Genomic DNA, 27,956 nt, shown 5'->3' on the forward strand with positions numbered 1-27,956 from the left:
GTTGTGACTGTTTGGGGAACCCCACACTATACTGTGGGCAGGCCACCATAAAGAGGCTCCTTGGAAAGAACTGACAAACAGCTCTATGGGGGAGGAGGTGGGGAAGCCAGGAAAGTGGAGACAAAGTAACACTTCTCGAAGCCATCACTGCTGTGGAGGGATCCGCTCAGACTCCATGCCCACTGACACTGCTGGGCTGCATCTAAGGCAAATCCTTCCATCTTTCCCAGCCTGTTTTCTCATCTATAAGCGAGCCTCCTCCTCTGCTGTGGGCAGTGGTTAGGGTCACCTCTCAGCTGAAGCAGAGCTACCTGCGGGAACTGTGGGGCCAGGTGTTCTGGCTGCCAGTGCCCCACATGCCTCCGCCACCCCTGGAAAGAGCCTGTTCCAATTTATTTTTATCTTATTTCTGAGGTCAGGTGTTCAGTTTTATTAAGCATGTGATTTTTCAGATTATTCTGAAGCTAAGAAAGCCTCTGAATCTAAGATTTCATCCTACCTCAAGCCTATTCCATTTCAGAAAGACTCTCCTTGTTAAATTAAGCATGTTTTCTCCTGGATTTTAAGCTTGACTCGGTTTTCCTTTAATATCCTCCCACCTTTGTTCCTGGTTCTTTCCTCTGGGGCAAAGGGAACAAATTTGATCATCTGCCACTGGAGAGCCTTTCAACACTTGCAGATGGCTCTCATGGTCTCCTTGAGTAGACTCGGGATTACACATCCTAGTTCTTTCAATTGTTTCTTATATGACAAGGACTCAGACACCCTCATCTAGACACTCTCCAGAACTCCGCTGCCTGCCTCTCCCTCCAGACAGTGCTACCCCTGAGCCAGGCAAAGCGCCAGGGTGAGCCGGCGGTGTTGTTCCTTTGAGGCTGCAGAGCCGATGGGCTGAGCAGACGGTCACTGTCTACTGGCACTCTACCCAGGGCAAGTCTGCAGCTGCGTTACCTGGATCCAAACCAAGCTCTTTAGCCTGGAAAGCCAGGGAGAGATGGTAGGCTGAGCCAGTATCATAAAAATAACTCTACTACCTAAATTAATTTTAATGCCATACCAATCAAGTTACCAAAAGATTACTTTAGAGAGCTAGAAAAATTTACGATAAAATTCATGTAGAAAAACAAAAGATCAAGAATATCAAGGGAATAATTTGTTTTTTTTAAATGGGAAGGAAAGGGCCTGGCAGTACCAGATCTCAAACTATATTGCAAATCTATAATCATCTAATTAATTTGGTGGTGGTATTATTCGGTCATTTTAGTTGTATCCAGCTCTTCATGACCTTATTTGGGGTCTTCCTGGTAAAAATTCTGTCATTTCCTTTTCCAGCTCATTTTCCAAATGAGAAAACCGAGGACAAGAGTTAAGTGACTTGTCCAGGGTCACATAGCTAGGAAGTATCTAAGGCCAGAATCTGAACTCAGGTAGATGAGACTTCCTGACTTTGAGCCTGACACTCTATCCACTGTAACACCTAACTGGGCTGTTCAGTGACATGGAAAACCTCAAATTAACTTTATCTATGTTGTGCTGTATTGGGGGAAGAGGGGAGAAAAACAAGTAATCTTTTCTAATTATATTTTAATCTGTTTCTGGGAATTTTCTGCTGGTATACTATGAGTTTGACATGTCTTCTTTAAATCATTAATAGAGAAATGAAAATTAAAATAACTTGAGGTACCACCTTACAACCATCAGACTGGCCATGACAAAAAAAAAAAAAAGAAAATGACAAATACTGGAGAAGCCTCAGGAAAACAAATATACTAGTGTTCTGTTGATGGAGATCTGGTCCAACCATACTGGAAAACAATTTAGAACCAAGCCCAAAAAGCTCATTAAACTGTGCATAGCTTCTTACTGAGTAGTACTGCTACTAAGGTCCATAAAAAAAGAAAAAATACTTGTAAGGAGCTATTTTTATGGTGGCAAAGAATTGGAAAGTGAAGGGATGGATGCACATGAGTGGGAAAGGCTGAACAAGTTATCGCATCTGAATATGATAGAATATTATTGTACTGTAAGAAATGATGAAAAAGATGGTTTGAGAAAAAGTTGGGAAGACTTATATGAACTGATGCAAAGTGAATTGAAGAGAACTAAAAGAACAATTTACATCATAACTGCAATGCTTTAAAGATAATTAACTCTGAAAGACTTAGGAACTCTGATCAATATAACAACTTCAAAGGACTTATATGGTGAAATATGCTATCCACCTCCAGAAAGACAAGTGATGGAATCAGATTGAGGATTTAAGTATATTTTCTTCTTCTTCTTTTATTTTTGACAAAGCTAATATAGGAATTTATTTTATAGACCCAGACATATTTGTAATGAGTTTTGTTTTTCTTGTTTTCTTAGTGGGTAGGAAAAGGAGAGGACTTGACACTGAAAGTAAAATTGAATTATAAAAAAGAAAGCTAAGAAGGGATAGCAGTCACACTGTATTCTTGAACAGTACACAGTGTCTACTGTAGATTGGGAGTTCCCTGATCAAAACTACCTTTGTGACCCCTGAAAACACAGGACATAATATTGGAAAGCAAAGTGGTAGCAAAATACCAGGTAAGATAGACCAAGACAATGTAAGGCCACAATAGTCAATAGTGGTGCATAGTGTCTAGCCCTAATACAAAATTCCAATTGGAGAAGTCAGGATGAAAGAATGAGTTAACTAGAAAAATAAAAAGACTTGTTATGAGGCAAGGAATGCTCAAGGTATAAACTAGGGAGAGGAGAATTAAAAAATACCTACAAAGCCCTCCATTCTCCCCACAAAATACAACTTGGTCACAAGCCCAATTAAAATTACTATAAGAAATGGAAGAATTTGCCGTTTAAAATATTATTAGTGAAATGAAGGAAATGGGAAAGAGTTGGAAAAGAAATGAGATGTTTAACATGTATTGAATAACTTGACATCTAGAGAAGAGAGTGGAGGGAAGAAGGGGAAAATTTGGAACACAAAGTTTTGCAAGGGTAAATGTTAAAAAATTGTCCATGCATATGTTTTGAAAATAAAAAGCTTAAAAGAAGAAGAAAGAAATGAGAGCTGTGGAAGAAAAACTAGAAATAAATATTAATAAGCTTAGCAAAAGAGATACAGAACTACAGTCAAATTACAGGCTCATTAAAAAATAAGAATAAACCAAATAGCTAATGACTTTATAAGAAAACAAGAAATATTAAAATGGAAGTCAAAAGACTAGAAAATGTAAGGTTATTTCATTAAAACAAACAAACCTGACCTAGAAAACAGTTCAGACTTACTTTTGAAACCATAATCAAAAAAGGATCCTAGACATCATATTTCAAGAAGTCTTGAAAGTAAACTGCCCAGATTGAAAGTTACCTTCTGAAAGAAACCCTAAATTAAACAATTCATAGTCTGAAAAGTGCCAGGAATCTCATATCCCAAATCCAGAACTTTCAAGTCAAAAAGGAAAAAAATTACCATAAACAGAAAGAGTTCAAATACTGAGAAGCCTTAGTCAGGATCACATAAGACTTTAGCAGCTATCCCTCAAAAGGAACAGGGAGCTTGGAATATGATAGTCCAAGAAACAAAAGGTTAAAGGTTTGCAACCAAGAAAAACATACCCAGCAAGACTTAATTTTAATCCCACAGGGGAAAAATAGAACTTTAATGAAATAGAAAAAAGAATTCCAAGCATTCCTGATGAAAAAACCAAAGCAGAATATCAACTCTGAAATGAAAACATAGGAGTCAAGGGAAATATACTCGGGTCATCCTGATTGCACAGTGCAAAGAAGGAAAAGGAAGGAGGGAAAGAATACACTTAGGAAGGAAGGGTAGCAGACGTTACTATCTTCTATAAGAGGAGCATTCAAGTAGTAGCCTAAAGAAATGGAGGAAAAAGATGAGGGTTGGGTGGTGGTGGTGGATATTACTTAAAACCTCCCTTTTGAAGCAGCTAAGCTAGCTGACACAGTGAACAGAGCACCAGCCCTGAAGTCAGGAGGACCCCAGTTCAAATGTGACCTCAGATACTTAACACTTCCTACTTGACCCTCAAGCTACTTAACCCCAATTGCCTTGCAAAAATCCCCCAAATCCAATCTCATTTTCATCTCAATTGGTCAAAAAAGGTTAGAATACATAAAAGAGAATGGTATAAAAATACATTCATATCTGTAGGGAAGGGATAGCTAGGTGGCACAGTGGATAGAGTACCAGCCCTGAAATCAGGAGGATCTGAGTTCAAATCTGCTCTCAAGACACTAAATCCTAGCTGTGTGACCTTGGGCAAATCACTTAACCCCAACTACCTCAGCAAAAAGCCAAAAAAAAATCTATAGGGAAACAAAAGGTTAATAGGGAGGAGTAATGGAAGAAATAAAAGGAAGGATAAATTCAGGGAGAGATTATGATAAGCAAAACAAACATTATTCTTAGTGGAGGACTGTGAAGAGGAGTTTGAAAAGAAAAAGATTAGAACTTCTGATTAAGAACAAAAGAGGGAACAGATAGGAAAAAGGATAAAACAAAATTAATTAATTTAATTAAGAATGGAATGAATTTACCTATAAAACTGAAGTCATTAGAAATTGGAAAGTACAATCTTAAAATTATTATTTATTAAAAAACTTAAAGACTCACTTAAAGAGTGAAAAAGAGCAGGTGGCATAATTATGCCTCAGCTGAATTAAAAAATAAAACAAAAAAAAAGCAGGAGGAGGTAATAATAATCTTAGAGAAGGCAACAGTAAAAATGAACATGATTTGAGAAAATAAATATGGGAATTACAATAAATAAATATGGAAACTGAAAGGTACTATAGGAAAAAACTACTAAATTGTTTAAAACTAGATCTATCTTGCTTGAGATAGTAGTTCTGTAGCTTAGAGACCAGATTTGTAACCCTTAACTCAGGACATCCAAAAAGAAACGCCATAATCAGGATCACCTAAGACACATCTTGGGGAATCTGAAGATTAATAGAAGGAATTTTCAATTTCCTGAGATATATATATCTTAATTAATCTATGTGCCTTGTCTGAAATCTACTGCTGTTCTCATCAATCACCTGTTCCTTCCTTGTTCTTTTCTTTGGATTCTGTATGTGTAATTCCTTGAGATTCAGGAGAATGAGCCACCTTTTTTAGTTTTCTCCTCTACTTAACTTTCCAAAACTTTTTTTCAATTCTGGGTTTATTCTCAACCAACAGTATTATTTTAAAAGTAAATAGATAAATTCATTTCAATTGAATGGCATAGTTATTTAAATACTTAATGGAAAAACTAAAAATGTTACAGGAGAATAGAGAGGTAAACTAAAATAGTGAGAGAGCTAAGAATAGAATTTTAGAGTATGAATATTAGAAAATTAATAGAATGCTAGAAAAATTAGAAATGATAGAATACTAGGAATTACTGAATAGTTAATGGAAAGTAATACATATATTTCTAAGTTGTGCACAGCACCTTTACAAGAATTACCAGACCCTACAAACTTCACAAATAAATGCAGAAAAGCTGTAATATTAAATCCATCCTTAATTGGTCACAAAACAATAAAAATCATGTTGAATAAAGTGCCATTGAAGAAAAGACAAAAAGTAATTGCAAACTAAACAACCATCCTAGAAAATTAATCAAACAAGTTAGAGAAACAATCTGCAATTTCTTCAAAGATAATGACAGCACAAACTAAAATTTGTGAAATGTAATTAGAGCAGTTCTCAAGAGAAAATTTATATCTAAAATATTTTTGTTAATATGAGAGAAAGAATAGATCAATAAGTTGGGCATGTAGCTAAAAAATAAAAACAAAAACAAAACAAAAAAAAAAAAACCCCTCCAAACATTAAAATAGGAATCCTAAAAATTAAAGGAGATTATCAAAACTGAGAACAATTCCCTCCCCCCAACAAGGATTTAATAAATAAAAGTAGCTTTTTTTTTTTTTTTTTTAAGGGGGGCAAAGTCAAAGGGATAAACCATTAATTAATTTTAGATTTTTGGAAAGATAAAACCAAATTAATTAGTATCAAAAATGAAAAAGGAGAATTTATCATAAATAAAGGATAAAGAATCTTAATGATAAACAATTTTACTCAACTATATGCCAGGAAAACAATTTAAATGAAAAGAACACTTAGAAAAATATAAAATACTCATATTAACAGAATAAGAAATAAGGAATTTTCCACCAATCCAGTTTCAGAACAGAAAGCTGAACAATAAAGTAACCTCCCAAGGGGAAAAAATGTCAGATCCAGATGGATTTAAAAGAAAATTCCATAAACACTGAAAGAATAATTAATTCCAATGTAATACAATTTGCAAAAATAGGAAAAAAAATTCTATCAAATTACTTCTGTGAAACAAACATGATCTTGATGCCTAAGCAAGAGAAAATAAAAATGGAGGGAAAAAAAAACAAACCATAGACCAAATATTTAAAGAACACTGATGAAAAAATTTTAAATAAAATAACAGCAAAAGGCTATATCAACTTGTATGTGTTTGATTGTGATCAGATTGTTTGATGTCTTGGGGTGGGAGGAAATAAAGGAGGAAGAAAAAAATCTGGAACTCAAAATCTCACCAAAATGAATGTTGAAAACTATCTTTATATTGTAATTGGAAAAATAAAATATTGAGGGAAAAAAAAGGCTACCTCAACATATCACAAAGATTACACACTATGATTAGGTTGCATTTATACCAGTAATTTAGAGCTGGTTTACTACCATTAAGATAATTATAAACATAATTGACCATGTTAATAATAAATAACCATACAAATTGTACGACATGAAGAAAAAGCTTCTGACAAAATATAATTTGTGAAAACACTAGAAAACAAAGGAATACATGAACTTTTCTTTGATATGGTAAAAAGTATATTAAAAAACCCCATGAACCAGCATTATTATATGTTGAGGAGAAATAAGAATCTTTTCCTAAGAGATGATGGGTAAAGCACTGTTACCACTACTATTTGATATTGTACTAGAAATGCCAGACAGAGCAATAAAGAGAAGACAGAAGAAAGAAAGAGAATAAACAAAGGCCAAGACAAAACATTACTTTCTGTAGAAAATACGATGGTGTAGTTATACTTTGAGCAGGTTAGGTGGCGCCACAGCAGTGCTGGGCCCAGAATCAGGATGATGAGTCTGAGTTCAAATTGGAGTGCAGACCCTTACTAGCCATGTGACCCTGGGGCAAGTTACTTAACCCAGTTGTCCTTGGTTTCCACATCTGCAAAATGAGCAGGAGAAGAAATGGCAAAACACTCCAGGAACTTTGCCAAGAAAACCCTAAATGGAATGATGAAGAGGAGTTGGACAAGAGTGAAAAATGACTGAATAACAACTTATGCTTTGGACTTTACCAAGATACATACAGAACCACTAAGAACAGAACTACAAAATACTATTTACAGAAATAAAGACTGACTGAAATAACTGGAGAAATATTTATATATTTATATATATATATATGATTATAACAAAACTAATAAAAAAAATTTACTTATTTGGTGCCATATTGATCAAACTACCAAAGGGCTACTTTATAGAGCTAGAAAAAAAAAAATAACCAAATTGATCTGGAAGAACAAAAAAATCAAGAATCTCAAAGGAAATAAATGATAAAGAAAGTGGAAGGAAGTTTAGTAGTATCAGATTTTAAACTATACTACAGAGGAAGAGTCAAGATGATTTGGTACTAGTTAAACAAAGAAGTCAATGAATGAATCGGATTCGATTAAGTACACAACACATAAGAAGCAGACTAATAGTAGCCTGGTATTTGATAAATTCAAAGATCCTAGTTAATGAGGTAAAAATTCATAGTATTCTGGAAGAAATCAAGTTTAGACCAACATCTCACATGACGTACATCAACATAGGCTTCATATATCCATTATTCATGACCTAGATCTTAAAAGTCACATCATAAACAAATGGAACAAAGAAATCACCTTTCAGATCTATGGTTAGGGGAAGAGTTCATCATAACTAAACAAAAAATAAAGAATATCATAAAAGAAAAAATGGACAATTTCAATTACATAAAATTCAAGTTTTTTCCCAAACAGATCCAATTCAGCTAAGACTATAAGGGAAAGTTTACAGAAAATTTCTCTGATAAAAGTCTCAGATCCAGGATCTATCTATCCATCTTTCAAATATTTATATATTTTCTATTTCTATAGGGAATTTATTCAAATTTATTTAAAAACAAAGTCACTTTCAATTGAGAAGTGGTTTAAAGATAAAATAAGTAGTCCTCAGGAGATGAAAGCCATATGAAAAAATGCTTCAATTCACTAATAATTAGATAAATTACAAAATAAAGTAACTCTTAAGGTTCTACCTCTCATCCATCTTATTGGAAAAGTTAACAAAAAGGGAAAATGACAAAAGTTGTAAAGACTGCACTGGTTAGTGGAGATGTGTATTGATTCTGGTTCCAGGCATTCTGAAAAGCAATGCACACCATAGTTCAGATATTACTAACTTGGGGGCATATTATTTTACTGAACCTGGCGATGTCACTAGAGAGATCAGGTTGAACAAAGTGCTACATAATATTTATTCTTTTTTGTAGTGGCAAAAAAACCTGTAAACTGTGTGCCCATCAACTAGGGAATGACAGAGCATTATGTATGAGTGTGACAAAATGATTATGCTGTAATAAGAAATACAGGGGATAGATTCAGAGAAATCTGGAAGACTTGTGTGAACTGGTACAGAGGGAAGAGAGCAAAAAAAAAAAAAAAAAAAAGAGAAAAGAGAATAACACTGGAAAACTAAAATTTGAAAGACTTAAGAATTCTGAACAACAAAATAATCATGTTTCCAAAGAATTCATGATGAATAGGACTCATTCAAGTCAAAACTGCCAGGAGAGACAAAAATGCAGAACAAACCATACATCTGGTGGACATGGCCAATATGAGAATTGGTTTTGCTTGAATATTTACAACTGGTGCAAGGATTTTGTCCTTTTTCCCCCCCAAGTGGGGAGAGAGAAGGAGTTAGAAGGGAAAAAAGTTTTAAAACCCAGTCTTTTGGATAGAACAACCTTGCCTGCCAGTAGATACCTCTCACATATCACATTTCACACGCAGGCGCACATCTCTGCTAACAACAGAAAGGTGATGTGGGGCTGGTTCCTTCCTTCTCAAAAGGGTGCATTATCAGAGGTGATTCATGCTGTTAGAAAGTGTCTACTGTATTGCCAAGATCACACAGAAAGGGTCTGATAGCTCAGAGGACAATGAAGAGACAGACTACCCTCCCATGCTGTTATTTTCCCAGAGAAGATGAAGGACACGGTCTAGGTGACAGTACAGTTGGGTAGCTTGAGAAGTGGCGGGATGATTGGATCCCAGATTTCCCTGGGATTTGTGCTTAGCCCTGTATAGTTGAATATTCTTCTCAATGATTTGAGGCCCAGAAGTACCTATGTCCACACTACAGAGAACCCAAAGTTGGAGGGAGAATGAACACACTGGATGACCAGGTCTCGACGGGTTAGCTCATAGGGTCAAATTCATGATGATGATGGTTAAAGTTCACAGAGATAAAATATAAAGTTCTAGACTTGAGATTGGAAATATAAATGCTATAAATACAGAATAGACTCCTGGCATGGCAGGCTTGAGAGGAGCTAACACTACCTGATGTTGCAGAGGGAAAGACCATGTCCAGAACGTGGGAGAGCACAGAATTGTCTGGGGTCAGGTCTCCAAGCCACATTTGGGAAGGATGCCAATAGAAAATGCCATGAGAGCCAGCTGGACTGGCAGGGAGGGTGGGCTGCGGCTGCCTCTCTGCTGGCACCCACCATCCTTCTCAATCAGGGCTCTAAAATGTGTGGGTTGGGGCAGGGGAGTAGGGGCTTCTTCCCCAGAGAGCAGCAGTCACCACAGTCTACATGGGGAGTGAGGGGTGGGGTTGCTAGCAGAGAGAGATATTGGGAAAAGAGCTGCCCCTAAGACAGTGGGCCACCTTCTCAAGGTGCTTGTTGTTTAGAGTGCTTGTTTAAGGGTACAGCCAGAAGGAAGTGTGGCTCTGGGACTGGCCAGGCCAGGGTCCCCTTGAAGAGCTGGCCTTCTTGCCTCCTTGTCTGAGCCAGGTTACTCCTCTGGAAGACCCTGATAAGTGTCTGCCTATCCCCCTCTCTGGGCTGCTGGAGCCCCTATACCAGTCAGTCCTTCTGTGGCCTTATTTCTCGTTGCCAGGCTGGCCTGCTCGGTACCTGAACAATCTCCTTGAGCTCCTCGATGGCCTTCTCCTCGAGCTCCCCGATCTGAGTCATGGCTTCCTGGAAGCTGGACATCTGGGATGAGAGCTCCTCTTCATCCGTGGACAGCTGGCCAAGCCAAGGAAGGAGAGGCCCTCGCTGAGCTGCGGGCTCTGCAGGGCCGGGTCAGCCCCGGGCTTCCATTCCACCTCCCGTTGCCCAGAGCCCCCCGTCTGGCCTGACTTACCCTGTGGGCATGACGGGCACTGTCTGAGTTGGGCCCCAGTTCTTCCCCCTCCGTCTCCATCTGGGTCTGCAATTCCCCGTTTCCACTGTTGTGAGGGCTCAGCTCTTTGACCCTGGGCAGGGAAGGAGGGAGAAAAGAGAGGTCAGAACTGGCCCTTCTCCCAGGCTGACTAGTAGGGGATGGGGAGGGGTGTGGGGGAGTTTTGGGGGCACTGGGCCAGGACTGGCACCTCCCCTCTTCCCCACCCCTTGCCCCACATACCCACCCTCTGTCCCTTGTTTGCCCATTGCCTCCCGAGAGCTCAGGGCTCTGTCCTTCAGGAGAAGCCTCTGCCCACTGCCCTTGTACCTGTCTGCATATCTCAAGGTATTCAGAGTATATTCGCAGGAGTTCATCCCTGGGGAGATCATGGCAATCTAGGGAGGAAACAAGGCCCAGGTTGCTGCAGAGCCTGGGGCTCCCTCGGGAGGGAAGGACGGAGCCCAGTAGCCCCCTTCTCCCTGGGACAGCACGAGCGCCTGCATTGCAATTAGCTGCCTTTGCCTCATTTTTGCAGGACAACTGCCTTCCTTGGCACCCGAACCGCCTCTGTCTCCCGAGGGACTCTCAGTCCAACAAGGAGTCTCTTTTCTGGGGCTCCCAGAGGTCAGATAGAAGCCCGGAGCCCAGAGGTGCTCCCTCAGGGCAGGGGCACAAGGGAGACTTGAGGACGGGAGGGACACGGATGGGCCGGGGCAGCCAGCAGCGAGCAGACAAAGCTGCCCTGGGAGCCTGGGCTGCAGGCAATGGCAGGACAGTGGAAGGGTTCCAAAGTGTGGGTGAGGGGACTGGGCACCCCAGAGGTGTGTCCATGGCACCTCTGGAATCCCTTGGGAGCACCCTGGGGCCTTACCATGCAGGTTCTGGAGTTTTCCCCAATGAAGGAGTCCCGGAGCACCTGGGTCAGCTTGCTTTCCCGGAATGGTGTGTGTGACTTATTCTGCCCCAAAGCCCGAATGCACTCCTGTAGGCCAGAGGGAAACACTGAGTCCTGGGAGCCCCAGCCCCCACCCGGCAGAGGGCAGTCAGGGCCCAGGGGCCCCATTGCTTTGGCCTCTGGCATCTACCTTCAAGGCCAGCAGGCTCTTATTGATCTCGGCCCCTTCCATGCGGGTCTGCCGGTCAGCACTGGACGTGTCGGCCCCTCTCTCGTTCCCGGCCAGATCCACCAGGGAGAACTTGCCGTGCAGCTTCCCTTTGGCCCGGAGCAGGATCTGGAAGCAGGCATGGGATCGGGAAGAGCTGGCGTTGGCAAACGTCTGCCCTGAGGTCCTAGGACATAGGAAGGAGCGCATTAAAGGGTGCCAACCTCCCTGGGGCTGCTCAGAGGAGAGATCAGAGACTGCATCCAAGGAGTCTGTGCCCGCCTGCATGGCAGGATGGGGGCCAGGGCCACCACAGTATCGTTGCTCTGCGACCTCCAGCCCCTGGACCCCTCAGTTCGCCCATGCCATCAGCTCTTCATTAACCACTCTCTCCACTTCTCCCCATCTCCATCCTTTGGTAAATGGTTCAACCCTACACTGACCAGTTCTCCCGAACCCCAGGCTTTCTTGTCATATTGCCCACCATACCCAGCCCCGGACCAGCCTCCAATTACTCTACCATGTGCTGCTGGATGAAGGCAGAGAAAACCACCCTCCAGTTCTGCTGGGTCCATTGTAGATTAGAACCTGCTTAGCTAACCCCTCTCCCACTCTGCACAGCGGCCCTTCCAAACCTGCCTCCTATCTTACAGTAAAAGCTGAGGCCACTTGTCACGAGCTCCCCAATACCTCCGCCCCTCTTTCCTAACCCTCTTCTCTCACTTATTTTTGGGCTGCCCTTTCTGCTGTCCCCACAGGTGCCAAGGATCTCTTAACAGCTACAACCAGAAGCCTTTTCTCTGTCCTCCTCCTCCTTGACCTCTGACCTCACTGGTCACTATCTCCTTTGTCTTCTCTCCAGGTTTTCAGGACCACCCCCATCCCATTCTCCCCCTCCCTCTCTGACCGCTCCTTTTCCACCCCCTTTGCTGGATCCTCCCCAGATCCCGCTCTCGGCCCCCTCCTCTTCTCCCTCTGTGCCACTTCGCCCAGCGATCCCATCAGTTCCTGGGTGTTGAGTGGCCACCTCTATGCTGGTGACTCTCAAATCTACATCTCCTGCCCCAGCTCTGCTGACCTCCGCTCTCACACCAACTGCCTTTCAGAAATCTCAGACCCGACGTCTGACAGACTTCTTGAATCCGAAACTCAATTTCTTTCCCCCAAACTTCCCTAGTACTTGTGGAGGTCACCAGTATCCCCTTAGACATGCCCCCTCCCTCCTCTCTTCTGCTTACCCCCCCTGGCAGGCTTTCTGCACTTTATATCTGGACTACAGCATCAGCCTGTGGGAGGGGGAGGAGGGGTCTGCCAGCCCTAAGTCTCTGCCCATTCCAGGCTGTCCTCCATTGGGCACAAATGTGACTGGACTATAACACGGTGCAATCATGTCACCTTCTCACTCAATAACTTCAATGGCTCCCTAGTGTCTTCAGGATGAAATACAAACCATTCCATCTGGTGTTCCAACAAGCCTTTCCTGACCTATTTTCTCCCCTCCCCTTTTCCAGTCTTCTTTACTTTACTATTCCCTGTGCTTTACTTTACTTTACCTGCTCCCTGTACTTTTAGATCGAGTGACACTGGCCTCCTGGCTGCTCCCCCCCCAACCCTGCATCTCCTGGCTCCAGGCCTTTTCTCAGGCTGTGTCCTCTGCCTGGGATGCTCTCCCTCCTCATCTCTGCCTTAGGGATCCCCAGCTTTCTTTGGGGTCCCAGCTAAAATCCCACCTTCTACACAAGACTTTCATCTGACTTATTTCTACTGCTTTTCCTCTGTTGGTCATCTCCTATTTATCCAGTTTGTGCTGTCTTCCTTTAGAGTGTAAGCTCCTTGGGGGCAGCTGTCTTTTTCCTTTCTACGTCTAGTGCTTTGCCAGGTACATAGCCGGTGCTTAATAAATACTTGACTAACTGCTAGACAAGTGCCACCACAGAACTGCCTGACTACACCCTGAAAACCAGGAGAGATTCCCACCTCCTGCTTAACTAGAGTGTCCAGGGGCACACAGCGGAGTGCAGTCAGGGACAGAGGCCTGAGCTCCCCTGGCCCTGCAGCCAGGCCCATGCCCCCATCCCATGGCCTCAGTCCTCCCTTGGCCATGTGACCTGCCCACCTTCCCCTCACCTGCAGGCGCTTCCTGTCTCAATCATCCTGATGACATCATCTGCTGAGTTCACCAGGTGCTCTTGCAGCCCTACCACCTGCACCTGTTGCTTGCCATCTTCCAGCACCCTAAGCTTGGCCTTCTTGTTCAGGAGGTCAAAGAGCTACAGTGGGGAAGGCAAAGAAGGCACAGCTGACAGAGGTGGTCCATGGTCACCCAAAGAGGGCCCAGATGACAGAGGTGAGACATGGGCACCCAAAGAGGGCCCAACTGACAGAAAGGGCCTATAGGTATCACATCTTCCTCCCTCCCCCCACTCCTCTTCCTCCAGGATGCTTTGGTCCTCTAGGGGAGGAAACTGGGTCAGAAACAATAACAGCTGGGAGAAAACCCCCATGAGGAAAGCTTGGTGCTGGGCCAAGAAAGGGGCTCCCTGTCAGGTGAACAGCTCTTTGGTGAGCAGGCCTGGTCTCCAAGCTCAGGGAGCAATGAGCTGAGTGACCTTCCCTTGGCTCAACACTGATGGGAAGGGATAGAGGGACTGAGCAGAGCAGGCTCCCCTGACCCACTTCCTTCCCCATTTACTGACCTTCCCATTGTAGATCTCAAAGAAGGTCACGTAGACTTCCAGGCCGAGGTTTTTGTATCGGGGCTGATTCTTTAGCAAGAAGACGTCTCGTGCTAGAGGGAAGAAAGGGAGGCAGGAAGGAGGAATGGCCTGGATGTAGCCTTCCTGCCTGTCTCAGCTAGGAGGGGAAGGGATGCTCTGAGCTGGGAGGAGGGAGCTCAGCTTGGCCTCCAGAGGTGAGGCTTCTGTGGGACTTACAGGCAAATGCGTAGATGCCCTTGGATGCATTCTGATTTTTCCCAGAGAAGTCACCGCCCATCGTCTGCAAAGGCAAATAGCAGCCTCATCAACTGAGGGGTCACATCCAGGACCCAGCGCAGCAGATGAGGCCTTCAACAAGAGACCAGCATCCCCTGGCGTTCCCTCTCATCCCCCCATGGAGACATTTCTCCTCCTCCTGTTGAGCCCCAAGAGCAAGACAGCACTCTGGGAAAGCTCCCAGGCTAGGCTCTGTCCACAGGGCCCTTCACATGACTCACGTGGGTTTTGCCACTGCCTGTCTGGCCATACGCGAAGCAGGTTGCCTTTCCTCCTTCGAAGATCGTCTGTACCAGTGGCCTGGCTGTGAACCTACAAAAAAAGAAGGCTGTGGGCTGGGGGCGAGCCACTGCCACCTGAAGCCATTCTGATCTCTCTAGCTGGGTCTGACAAAAATGCATCTTAACTCCCTCCCCAGGGCTAAGAGGTCACTGGTTGGCAGACCAGGAAAGCCTTTGATGAGCCCCAAAGCCCTAGTGTCACATCAGAGCCTGGTTGTGGAGTGGTCAGTAGCAGAGGGCTGCCCAGAAAGGCCTTTCAGCCCTACCAAAAGCCCTGACAGGACACTGGCACCTGCTGCCTCCTTGGATGGTACAGGAACATGCCTCTTGGGCACACTGGCACAGGGCTCGAGGCCAGAAGCCAGCCATTTCTTTCCTGGCTGCCAAACCTACGGGCAGAACTTGAAACTGGACAATTTGTGTGGGACAGAAAAGGAAATCAGTCAGAGGCAGCACATCAAGCCCATAGACCCAGCATGGGGCTGGAAGGCCTTGAACTCCCCAAATAGGGAGGGCCTGAGGCTTTGCTGGGAAGACCCCCACCTGTAGACAACCTCATTGGACGCCGTTTCATCGAAAGCAAAATCGAAGCGGAACGCCTGGTTCTCCAGATACTTGGTCAGGTCCACTTTGAGCTTGGGTTCATGAACTAGGAGGAGGCATTTACTGGGAACCGAGATCACATCAAACTCCTTCTTGGCTAATTCTGCAAGGGGAAAGCACAGGTTTGCAGGCCCAGGAAGCTGCTGAGGACGCACACATGTACGTGCCCAATGTGGCAGGGCTTACCTTGCTTATTAAGAGGGCGCTTCCTAACACAGACACATATCCGATGCTCCTCTATCTGCAAGGAGGGAGGGGTGACAGAAAGACAAGACATTCAGGATCCCCATACCTGCCTGCATTCATTGCCTCCCCCAAAGCTGGACCCCAGGTGCGCTCTCCATTCCCACACGAGCCTGGGAAAATCCCACTCCTGCTCCCCACCCCTGTCCATCTGCTGCACTGGGGGACAGTTCATAAAAGGCCTGAGTCACGAGTGGACTGTTCACACACTCCCTAGGCCCCAGCAAGGTTGGAGGTGGGAAGGGGGATGGGGCACAGCATGGCTGCTGTCTGGCCTGTGGCCAATCACACTTACAGGGTCAGTCATAGTAAGTCTCTGACAGTCCAGAGTAGCTCGGAACTCCTTAATCATTCGTGCAAACTCCCAGTTGGGCAGACTGGTGTCGTATTCCTATGGGGCAACAATGATGGGAGAGGGACATTGTGGGCGCCGATCTGTGCAGAGTACTGCAAAATGACCCCAAAGTGATCCCAGGCCCAGAGGTGGGGGGACCCCAAAGGGCTCAGGATTGGGGAAAGCCTCAAAGGGTTCAGGGCCTACAGGCAGAAGGGAAGCTTCAAAGAGCTTAGGACCAAAAGGCACAGGTGATAACCAAAGGATCCTAACAAAGGTTAGGACCCCAAACCAACATTCAGACCAATAGAATTAGTCTGATTCAAAGCAGAGATGCTCAGCTATGGCTCACTGTGTCCAGGCCATATGAGCCCCAATACAGGGCTCCCTATGGCTTCAGACCTCAGCTAGGATGGGTGTCATGTGGATCCAAGGCTCAAAGCCCGCCCCCAGACGGGCCCCAGGAAGGCACCTGTGCCCGCTTGATCCGCATTTCTGAGTTCTGGGCCCTTTTTTCTTCTCTTTTTGTCTTCATTTTTTCCATTTCCTTCACTAAGCACGACTTCCTTCGAACTAGGAAAAAACCCCAGCCCATCATCACTTGTTGAGAACTTGTTTCCTACAGGTGTTTAGCCAAAGCTCTGTGGGCTGGGGAAGCTGGGCCTCTGTCATCTGTCCCTTCCAACCACCCACCAGAGTCAAGAGGTCACTTCAGAACAAAACTTGGAATCAAACCATACGCTTCTCTCCATATCTCAGCACTTCTGGGGTACTCTGTGCCAGTCATCTTGCAGCATAGCTGGCTACAGACTTAGTGCATCACTTCTGGGCTTGGAGCTGGGAGAGGAGAGGCTCGCTCACCAGGGACTGCAGAACCTGTGGCCTCTCGCCTGCGTCTCCCATCCTTATTCCTCACTCACCCAGCATGAAACTTCTGTGCCCCACGTCTGCTTTCCCTGCCCAGCACTGATTCCTCTGCCCCTAGTGCTGTCTTATAGGAGACACCATCTGGTACTTGTTTTTCTGAGGCTAAATGGTACGTAAGCAAGAAGAGGTCTTTTCTCCTGGCAAACCAGGCACCCTTCCCCACTGTCTACTGAAAGCCGCCTTGTGCTTCTAGGCTCAGGGCAGGGACTTCTTTCCTGGGCTCTGTCTCCTCAACTGCTTCAAGACCACATGGGCTCACTCACTGTGGCCTCCCTGACATTCTTCCTTATTTGAGGACAGGATGTAATAATAGGTCAGCCCCTTGGAGGCAAGGGCATGGCCGTCCTTTTGGGACCCTTAGCATGCTGTACCAGATTATCTGATTTGTGGCCCTTCGAAAATGCTGCCCAACCCCACCCCATCGCCATCCCCTGTCACCCTATGAGAAGGGCATTGGTCTTTTCCCAAAGGGTCTTATGAGTGAGAGGGTCTCAGCCTGCCTATTATGAACAGTGCCAGGAGAGTCAGAGAACCGTGAGCCAGCACTGCAGCTGGCATCCCCTGGGACACACACAGCAGGGCCAAGGCCTGCCAGCTGCCACCTATGGTGCTCCAGGAAGAAAGCCAGACACACCCATGGTGTGTCTCCATGTAGCCCCACTCAACGGGCAGCACTGTAAGGTGCACCGAAGCCCAGCCTGGCTTCTCCCCCTGCCATGCTGCCCCCTCCCGACCCAGTCGTCCTTCTAAGTACAAAGGGTCCTGCCAGCCTCTGGGGCTACCTGAATTTGCTGGGTTGGCAGCAGAATTGCCTCGGATGGAAGACGTCTGTTCTTCTGCAGCTTCATTAACAGTTGCCAGTGGGATTTCACTCATGCCAACACGGGGGGCACGAGGGAGACCCGCTAGGGAGGGGGAAGAGACGAGGATTGGCAGGAGTCTGATACTTGCTCCTGGGCACAAATGTGGCAGGCCCAGCACCTGACCCTCTGGGCCCAAGGACAACCACTAGTACTTGGCTTGAGAAGTCCAGGTCCTCTCCCTTCCCTCTTTCACACACACTGGCCGCCCCCAATCTCAACCACCAACCTCAGGCCCCTTTCTCCCAGCCACCCTCCTCCCTCAGACTGATGCCCAAAGCCAAACACTCTGCCCAGTAAAGTCCCGACGCCTTGTCCTTCAAGGTCTCAATACTGGACTCCCCCCGCTGAGCCCTGAGTGCCAGTTCTCTCGTCCCACAGGAGGAGCAGGGGACACCTTAGCCTCGGAGACACCCTCTAGCTGGGGCCCTTGGGAAGGGGAGAGGGCCACCAGGGAAGCCACACCCCCGAGTCCAGGTACACTCACTTGCCTTCCTACTTATGCCAAGGCAGGGGACAATGGTCCAAGCCAGACCGTGCTTGTCACTTACTGGGAATTGTGAACTGGCTCCTGGTGTTGGCGGCAGTGGAGGGGTCGACTTCCATGTCATTCTCCTGAGCCATGAGCCTCTGAGTCTCCGAGATGGCAGACATCCTGGTAGAGCGGCCACGCAGAGCTGGAGGAATGAAAAGCCCAAGACAGCCTATGAGAGGGAGAAGGGGGAATGATAGCACAGGCTGGAGGGAGGCCGAAGGACCCACATTTCCTGTCTGCAAAGCCAGGAGAAATGAACAAAATTCAGGCTGCCCTGAAGCTCACCGTACTGAGGGTCTCTCCAGGTCTTCCCCACTCTTCAGCACCAGGATTGGGGGAGGGGGGGTAAAAGGAAAGGGAAATACTCAGAGCAGGTTTGGGGGCTCTACTCCCCCATAAAGGTTTCTAGCCAGGCCCTGGAGTTCAGCACCACTGAACTCTGCAGGCCCCCTGCCATAGAAGACAATAGCCAACCGAAAGCCAGACCTGCTAGCTGGGACCCCCGGAGGTCTTAGTCTGCAGGTTAAGGACAACCTCACAGGCCTCTGTGCCATGGGAACGTGTGCCCAACTCAGTTAGGGGGGTGGCAACAGGAGACCATAGCTCCTTATCCAAAAGGGATGGTAACATGTAAAGCGCTGACCTCCCAGCCCTTTGTAGGCAGGGGCAATGGTCACACAAGAGGCAGCAGAGAACAGTGGACTACCCGAAGCTAAGAAGGTCATCTGACACTTACTGACTACGTGGCACTTAACCATTAGACAATTCCCCCTTATATAAAGTCAATAAGAAGATGCCAGTTTCCATTAGTCGAGGCAGTTTTCTAGACACTGAACTCACAATTCCAAGCTCTACTTCATCCATATTCCCATGTAGAAATCTAAGACCAAAGTCTGGGAAGTCAATGGAGGAACAAACAGAAACATAATCTTTATGACCAGAGCCAACCATTTCAAGCTATCCAGGCTTTGGATAGAAAGACAGCAATGGAGCAAGATAACTGTATCAATATATATACATATAGTGTATTTAACATATACTTCAACATATTTAACATGTATTAAGACTACCTGCTAGCTAGGGGAAAGGGTGGGGGGAAGGAGCGGAAAAATTGGAACAGAAGGTTTTGCAAGGGTCAATGTTGAAAACTTATCCATGCATATGTATTGTAAATAAAAAGCTATAATAGAAAAAATTAAATTAAAAAAAAAGAAAGATAGCAATGAAAGAACCACTCCCCTTGCTTTCCCCCTTTCACAAGCCTTTCATGGCAGCAAAAGGTGAAGGCGTGGTGGGCATCTTAGCCAAAGATGATGGTCTATTGCAGCACTGCTGATCAGGAGGAAGGGAGGTGGGAACAGATACATGCTTCCTCTTATTCCACACTCTCTGATCCTAGGGATCAGTTTTTGGCCAATTCAGAGAAAGCACTGGTATCCTAAAAAGTTCTTTAAGAAAAGTTCGGTTAAGAAGAGTGGAATGAATACAAAAACGAAACTTTGTTGAAACAAGTGTGTCTAATGGAGAAAAAAGCAGAGTTACCTGGAGAATGTTATTAAGATATACAAGGTACCCATCAAAGTCAGCTTAGGTTTGAAAAACTCCAAACTCGGCCTATCAGGAACAAAAAGTGAATGTATTTCATTCGTACAGTCACATCCCAATAAGTGATGTGCCAAATGATGAAGCAGAAAGAGCACTGAAGGAAAAAATAGGGAGAGCAGCTGGGCTGTATTGAGGCCCTAGAGGGGACTGGTCAGCAATACACATTTTTTGATGGTACAAGGCAGAAGTCCCAAGTACTCGGAGGAAAACCGTCATGAAACCTCAGATCTTACACCAAACCAAGGTGACAGAGATGAGTCTCAGGAACAGTCTCCCAGTTTCTATAAACATCTCCAGAGGCCTACGTGAGGTCAGGGACAATAAGGACATGCTGTAGCCACTCATATCATTACAGCCACACAATGAGACTACTGAAAGATGTGGAGATGACGAGAGGAGCTGCCATCCTTATTTTGTTCATAACAAAAACGAATGAATGAATGAATAAGTCTTTGAATAGAACAAAATGATGTTTAAGAAGACTCTCCCCCAACCAGATCTTCAGAATCATACAAAATTTCTTGGAAGAGGCAATAAGGTAACTTATGGACAAAATACTACAAAGACCACATCTGATGAAACACTGACTTAGGCTCTCACTAAATGTGCTTTTAGCTGCCTGTACAGAAGGCTCTAGCACAAAACCCAAATGAACCAGTGACCTTATAGAAATGGCAGTCTTGTTTATGGATCACGCCAATCTCAAAGAGAACTCTCATTAATCACTAAAAGGATTAACCTTTTAGTCACAGGTGGAGTTGTGAACACCATCAGGAGGATGGCTTGGTGAAGGGGGCCCCTCTGGTAGAGGAGGCTGTGCAGCTGGCTGGATAAGCCACAGAGTGGGCTCCTGTAGATCTTGGACAGACTCTCACAACAATACTGTCTAGCTGACAAGGCCTGGAATCTCAGCCTCCAAAGAATTTAAGGTATGGCTGCTCACAGAAAGGTCATTGGAGGCCAGCTGGACACCAGCAGGTGGCAGCACTTTACCAGTCAAGAAAGATGCTAGACTAACACCAAAAAGAGAAGACAAAGAAATGGAAGAAATTAAAATAATGAGGAAATAAAACTATCACTTTGCAGATAATATGATAATATACTTAGTCAACTAAAAAATGAGAATTAACTTCAGCTAAGTTGCAGGACATAAAATCAACCCACAGAAGTCATCAGCTTTTCTATATATTATGAACAAAGTAGGAAGAGGCAAAAAAGAAATTCCATTTAAAATAATTGTAGACAATATAAAATACTTGGGGGTCTACCTCCCAAAGCAACCCCCCAGAAACTATATGGATACAACTACAAAATACTTGTCACACAAATAAAGTCAAATCCAAACAACTGGAGAAATAATAATTGCTCATGAGTAGGCAGAGCTAATTTTATCTAAAAATTTACTTATTCAGTGCCATATCAAACTATCAAAAAATATTTTACAGAGCTAGAAAAAATAACACAATTCTTCTAGAAGGTCAAAAATATCAAGGGAATCATTGAAGAAAAATGTGAAGAAAGGTGGCAGCACCTAGCAGTACCAGATTTCAAACTCTATCATAAGGAAGTATTCATCAAAACAATCTAGTATTACTACACATTTCTCAGATTAGCTAAAATGACAAGAAAAGAAAATGATAAACATTGGAGGGGATGTAGGAGGACTCTAATACATTGCTGGTGGAGTTGTAAACTGACCAACCATTTTGGGGAGCAATATGGAACTATGCCCAAAGGGCTATCAAACTGTATATATCCTTTGATCCAGCAGTCTTTACTGGCCCTGTATTACAAAGAAATTATAAAAAAGGGGAAAGGATCCACATGTGCAAAAATGTATGTAGCAGCCCTTTTTGTGGTGGCAAGGAACTGGAAAATAAGTAGATGCCTATCAATTGGAGAATGGCTAAATAAGTTATGATATATAAAAGTACTGGAATATTATCATTCCTTAAAAATGATGAACAAGCTGATTTTAGAAAGGCCTGGAAAGATTTGCATGAACTGATGCTGAGTGAAATAACAAAACCAGGAATACATTGTACAAATAACAGCAAAATCGCATGATGATTAACTATGAAAGACTTGTTTCTTCTCAGCAATTCAGTGATCCAAGGCAATCCCAATAAATTTCGGATAGAAAACAGCCAGAGAGAACTACGGAGAGTGAATGTAAATCAAAACATGCGATGTTCACTTTTTTCTTCTTTTTTTTTTTTCTATTTTTTTTCTTTCGTGATTTTCCTCTTTTGTTCTGATTTTTCTCTCCAAACATGATTTATAAAGAAATGCTTATTTTAAAAAATGAATGTGCACATTTAATTAGAAAAAAATAAAAATATGCATCTTAGAGGAAATTAACACAAAAAAAAACAACAACTTGGGAAGGCCCCTAGGAATTGATACAAAGAGAAGTAAGCAGAATCAGGAGAATATTGTTGTATGATAATCAACTGACTTAACTATTCTGATCAAGACAATGATTCAAAGCAATTCTGAAGGACTTATGATGAAAAGTGCTATACCTCCAGATAAAGAACTGATGGAGTCTGAATACAGATCAAAGCATCATTTACTTTTTTACTGTGTTTTCTTTTGCAACACAGCTAATATGAAATGTTTTACTCACATCTATAATCTATATCAAATTGTTTGCTTTCTTAAGAAAGGAGAAGAATGGGGAATTTGGAATTCAAAATTTGAAAAATAGAATGCCCAAAGAAAATTTTTTACATTAAAAAAAAAAAAACAAATCAAACCAAATGAGAGGAAATTAAAAAAAAAAAAAATACTAGATACAGACCCCAAAGAGGATCCTGCCCGTAGAGGCATTAGACAAAGAGTATACTGAAGCCAGCCGATTCTAATAGATTTTTGATGGAGAGAACCATCTGCATCTAGAAAGAGAATTGTGGGGATTGAATCTGAATGACACATAGTTTTTTCACCTTTTTTTGTTATAGAGCTAGAAAAAAACAACATAATTCTTCTAGAAGAAATTCAAAATTACCAAAGGAATCATGGAAGAAAAACTCATCAAAACAATCTAATACTACTACATATTTCTCAGATTGGCTAAACTGACAGAAAAAGGCAATGATAAATGTTGGAGGGGATGTGGGAGGATTCTAATGCATTGCTGGAGTTGTTAACTGATCCAACCATTCTGGGTAACAATCTGGAACTATGCCCAAAAGGCTATCAAATGGTACATATGTGTTGCTTGCCTTTTGTTTTCTTTCTCATTTTTTTCCTTTTTGATCTGATTTTTCTTGTGCAGTGTGACAAATATGGAAATATGTATAGAAGAATTGAACATGTTTAACCTAAGTAGAATTGCTTGCTGTCTAGGGGAGGGAGTGGGGGAAGAGGGAGAGAAAAATTTGAACACAAGGTTTTGCAAGGGTGAATGTTGAAAGCTATCTTTTCATATGTTTTGAAAATAAAAAACAACCAAAAAAAAAAGAAAAGAAAAGAAAAAAAGAGTCACTAAATCCAAGTACAGAAACAAGCAGCAAGCAGGTAAACTGAGAACAATCACAAATTGTCGGAATCAGGTACCTTTGGGCCAAGTTGGGGGGATGACAAGACAAACAGAAAAATATCAGGATGAGATAATGATACTGGAGAAGCCAGTAAGACTTCTTTAGGATGAGAAGGTTGGGGCGTGGCCCTCTGGACTATCCTCAAAGACTTCAAGTGATTAGAGCTGGACCAGCATTCCTGGATCCTAAAAACACTTGACAGGATTTCTGGGGAAAAAACATCCCAGATTTGTAGTTTGGTGTAATGGATAAACAGCCTTAGAGTCAGGATCACCTGGTTTTAAGCTCTGCTTCTAACACAAACCTCTTGAGCTTTCAGGCAAATCTCCTAGTCTATAGTGCAGAGCTGATGCCAATCTGTCTTCGGAGAGGAAGTTTGCTCACTTCCAGCTAGCTCTCTACACCAGGAGAATAAAATCTGGTCCAAACCAAAATCAGTCTAGCCACTTCAACCAAAATTTCATGGAGAAAGGGAGTATCATTGTAGAACTGGACAGGCTAAAAAGGGGGAAGCCAACATAATGATGTTGAATCTTGGCAAATTATTATTATAAGGACCAGATGAGGAGGATTTAGAAAGAGAAGCAGTAACAATTATTAAGCAGGGAGTAATTAAGAAAGAAAACTGATTTCTTTTATTGATAGTATTACCAGGGTTAGCAGATCCAGTGAAAATGATAGACAGTATTACCCAAATCTCTGCCAGGAATGGTAAGATATGAACAAAATGTTTACATAGGTAGATAAGTTCAAAATCATCAGTGGATCACTGCCCAACAAGAGAGAAGTCTTCAGATAGGAATGTAGGACCTCTTCACTACCCTGTTCTTGTCAAGATTGTTAGTAAGTCACTGCTGATTTAGATGAAGACATAGATACTTGTTAAATTTTGCAGATCACACAAAGGTTGAGGAAATAGTCAGTGCTAGTAAGATAAAATCAAGATCCAAAGATCCCAAAGTGAGAAGAATGGGCAGAATCTTAACAGAGACTTAACATAAAGGTTGTCAAAGGAACCTTCAGGAATACAAGATGGGGGGGAGGGGGGGGTGCGGATTGTGCAAGCTGAATGGGACAATAAAATGGCAAGAGCCAATAAGTTCTTTAATGCACCAAGAAGGCAGTTCTCAGAAGAGAAGGTGGGGCAGTAGATAAGGCACAGATCCTAGAGTCAAGAGACCTGAGTTTAAATCCGGCCTCAGATATTTAACACTTCCTAACCACAACTGCCTAGCACTTGGTGGTGCAAATGAAGTAACTGGGGATAATATGTAGGGCTGTCACATGGAAAGGGACTCAGCTTGAGGTGGAAGTGGCCAAGGCAGATGTATAGGAAATGGGTTTCCTTGAGAGGTCCAGAGCCACATCATGGGATGTCGGTCTGTGGGTCAACACTAGAGAACCAGTCAGGAGGGTTACAGAAACGATTGGCCTGGGAAGCCTGAGATGCCTTCCAGTGTGAGACACTACAATTTCCTCAGCTAGCAGCATATGTTCCCCAAAGGGGCCCGATGTCACCTATCTCCTAACTGTTCACAGTGTCTACTTACTGTGGAGTAAGATGATCTGCGGTAGATCAGAAATGAGAGATATGTTTGGAGACTGAATGTGCAGAGGTGATAGGATTTTACCAGGGAATTCCCACCACTAAAAAATATATATTGCAACTAGTCAATGGGATTCGGTAGATTAGCAATTGCCATGGCCCCAGAGTTCATGAATGCCAGGCAGGAGGATGGGAATCCATGACTAACCACTCGGTCATACCACCTCTCTGAAGGCTTTACAACCTAGACAAAAAAACTCCAGACTAACAGAGAGCCTAAAGCACCAGACAGGGCCCAAGGGAACCGGGGGGAACTTCTTCTTGGGGTTCTTGGGCTGGGGGAAACAGAGGCATTTCTTACAATGCTTTGAAATCTCCCCTAGACAATCAATGCTGTCCCCACAAAGAGTGCTTTTAACACACTGCCACATCAGCTACGCCCCATGGAACCAAAATGACAAGACTCCTAAATTCTGTTAAAACCCCCCGGCAAGAAAAACCAGTTCTCAAGATTTCCATCCCTTTCTATCAACACCATTTTTTTCAGGTGGCTGTGAGCAGTATTCTCTGGTCATAAAGATGTTAACAGTAAGAATCCATGACAGGATGGTCAACAGACTTAGAAATATACCACATTCCCCAGCCTGACCTTCTGCCTGGAGGGAGCCCTCTTATTCCCCCATACTCCTGTTGGCCCTCCCAACAAGCCAGACACAGAGAGACATTTAGAAAGCAGAAATGATGCTGAGCAATGAGAAGAGCAGAATGGCACCAGCAAGGGGGAAGTCAGGGCCAGACACTACCCCTTCTTCCCTGCTCCCCAAAGGCCGGTTCTTTTGTACTTCTCAAAGTAAAGGCTTGCTCTCCTCACCTCCACCTTGGCTCTCTGGCTTCCTTGAAGACTCAGTTGGAATGCCCCCTCCCCCAGGCCTTTCCCAAGCCCCTTGCTAGGCAGTGATTTATCTAGGATGGACTGAGTGATAGGTGGTTATGTCCCCCATGAGAATATAAGCTCTGGGGGGACAGGCCCATTGCTGCTGTAGCCCCAGGGCCAGGCCTCCTGAAGGCATTAACCCCTGCTTGAGGCCAGTCCAACGAAGAGGAGAGCCCAGGGTTTGGTGTCAGGCAGACAGGGGTCTCCAGTGAACGCACTAGGTTCCTAGTCAGAGAATGACCACAATGACTTTCCTGCCAGGGACAGAGGATCCAACGCTGTCGGTGCAGAAGCCACCGCCCCACAGTGGTTGACGGGCAGGAGGGGAAGCAACTAGTGAGCGGCGGCTCCAGTGCCAGGCCTGAGAGGAGCTGTACACACATACCCGTTGCGGGAGCTCTGTTTGTTTACCTTCTTTGGGAGCAGGGATTTTGGAGAGGGTTGATCGGCGCTTTTGTTTCTGGGGAGAAAAAAAAACACAAGGAGGAGCCAGAGGTGTTGGCTGTTGCCCGCTGAGCCCCTCGCCTCTCCCCGCCCTGTGGGTGACCTACCTGGACAGTGACATTCTCCTGCAGAGGCAGGCTGTCCTTGGGGTGGACAGGGAGAGGAGACAGTTGCAAAAGCTCTGGGTTGATGGCCGCCACGTCTTCAAAGTCAATCTGCAAGGAGCAAGCAGTCATTTAGGGGATGGCCCAGCTCCCATCCAGGCTGGAAGCCCGAGCTGCCCAGAGATTCCCATCAAGAGCTCTCTGCTAACAGATGCAGGCTGCTGTTCTTCAGCATGAGGTTAGAAAAGTGGCTGGGGCAGGATGATTTCAGAGAGGTCTGGAGAGACTTACATGAACTGATGCTGAGGGAAATGAGCAGGACCAGGAGATCATTATATATGGCAACAGCAATACTATATGATGATCAATTCTGATGGATGTGGCCCTCTTCAACAGTGAGATAATTCAAACCAGTTCCAATAGAGCAGTAATGAACTGAACCAGTTATACCCCAAGGAAAGAACTCTGGGAGATGACTATGAGCCATCACATAGAATTCCCAATCCCTCTATTTTTGTCCGCCTGCATTTTTGATTTCCTTCACAGACCAATTGTACATTATTTCAAAGTCTGATTCTTTTTGAACAGCAAAATAACTGTTTGGACATGTATACATATATTGTATTTAACTTATACTTTAACATATTTAATATGTATTGGTCATCCTGCCATTGGGGGAGGGGGTAGGGGAAGGAGGGGAAAAATTGGAACAAAAGGTTTGTCAATTGTCAATGCTGAAAAACTACCCATGCACATATCGTAAATAAAAAGCTATAATAAAAATAAATAAAAAAAAAAAGAAAAAGAAAAAAAAGAAAAAGGAAAAAAAAAAGTGGCTGGGGGGAACTTTCAGAATGGCTACCCAGGGCAGACATCTGTGGCTCACAATAAACATGACTGCACAAACGGTAGGCAGCTAGCAGACTAAGGCCACACAGCTTCCCCAGCATGCTGGGTCAACACCACTCCTTCCCAGGGGCTTGCTGCACTCCCTAAGCACTGATGCAGGCCCTGGTAGCAGCTCTTGGGCCTTCTCAATGGGCAAGCAGCTCAAAGCATCCCAAGTGAGCTGGCCTGCTGAATGTCTTGAAAGTTCGGCTCAAGGCTCCCAACAGCAGGGTATGCTGGCACTTGGCAGCGTGCCCCCAACACTGGTGGGCTGGGCCATCGATGTGCAGCACCAGACCGTTTCTCTACGGTCACCTGAGCCCTCCTGCAGCGAGGTCACAATCCCAGGCCCTGGGAGACCCCCACTACATCTGTCCGCATGACATCACAGGGGGTTCAAAAAAGCCACATTTGGCCTAACTTAAGGAGGAGCCTAAATACAGAACATTTCAAAGTGCAAACAGCAAAGTCCTGTCTCGTCCAACGGGAAGACTCTCCTTCCTAGACACTA

General features: G+C 44.2%; 1 protein-coding gene across 2 annotated transcripts in view; it reads right to left on the reverse strand.

Annotated features, from left to right (window-relative positions):
- Positions 1-27,956, reverse strand: part of KIF2C (kinesin family member 2C) — a 31,854-nt gene that overhangs the window by 1,292 nt on the left and 2,606 nt on the right. For both annotated transcript variants that reach the window (XM_031969241.1, XM_012547498.2), the window contains exons 3-19: positions 26,561-26,668; positions 26,421-26,469; positions 18,396-18,521; positions 17,767-17,889; positions 16,530-16,630; positions 16,019-16,114; positions 15,667-15,721; positions 15,421-15,583; positions 14,818-14,908; positions 14,537-14,600; positions 14,300-14,391; positions 13,731-13,873; positions 11,586-11,790; positions 11,372-11,482; positions 10,828-10,895; positions 10,480-10,591; positions 10,248-10,361 (exon numbers count right to left, since the gene is read on the reverse strand). In XM_031969241.1, the coding sequence (XP_031825101.1) occupies positions 10,248-10,361; positions 10,480-10,591; positions 10,828-10,895; positions 11,372-11,482; positions 11,586-11,790; positions 13,731-13,873; positions 14,300-14,391; positions 14,537-14,600; positions 14,818-14,908; positions 15,421-15,583; positions 15,667-15,721; positions 16,019-16,114; positions 16,530-16,630; positions 17,767-17,889; positions 18,396-18,521; positions 26,421-26,469; positions 26,561-26,668 (1,821 nt within the window). The remainder of the gene's footprint in view (positions 1-10,247; positions 10,362-10,479; positions 10,592-10,827; positions 10,896-11,371; positions 11,483-11,585; positions 11,791-13,730; positions 13,874-14,299; positions 14,392-14,536; positions 14,601-14,817; positions 14,909-15,420; positions 15,584-15,666; positions 15,722-16,018; positions 16,115-16,529; positions 16,631-17,766; positions 17,890-18,395; positions 18,522-26,420; positions 26,470-26,560; positions 26,669-27,956) is intronic.

Source organism: Sarcophilus harrisii, chromosome 4, assembly GCF_902635505.1.
Source record: "Sarcophilus harrisii chromosome 4, mSarHar1.11, whole genome shotgun sequence".
Classification (NCBI taxonomy): Eukaryota; Metazoa; Chordata; class Mammalia; order Dasyuromorphia; family Dasyuridae; genus Sarcophilus; species Sarcophilus harrisii.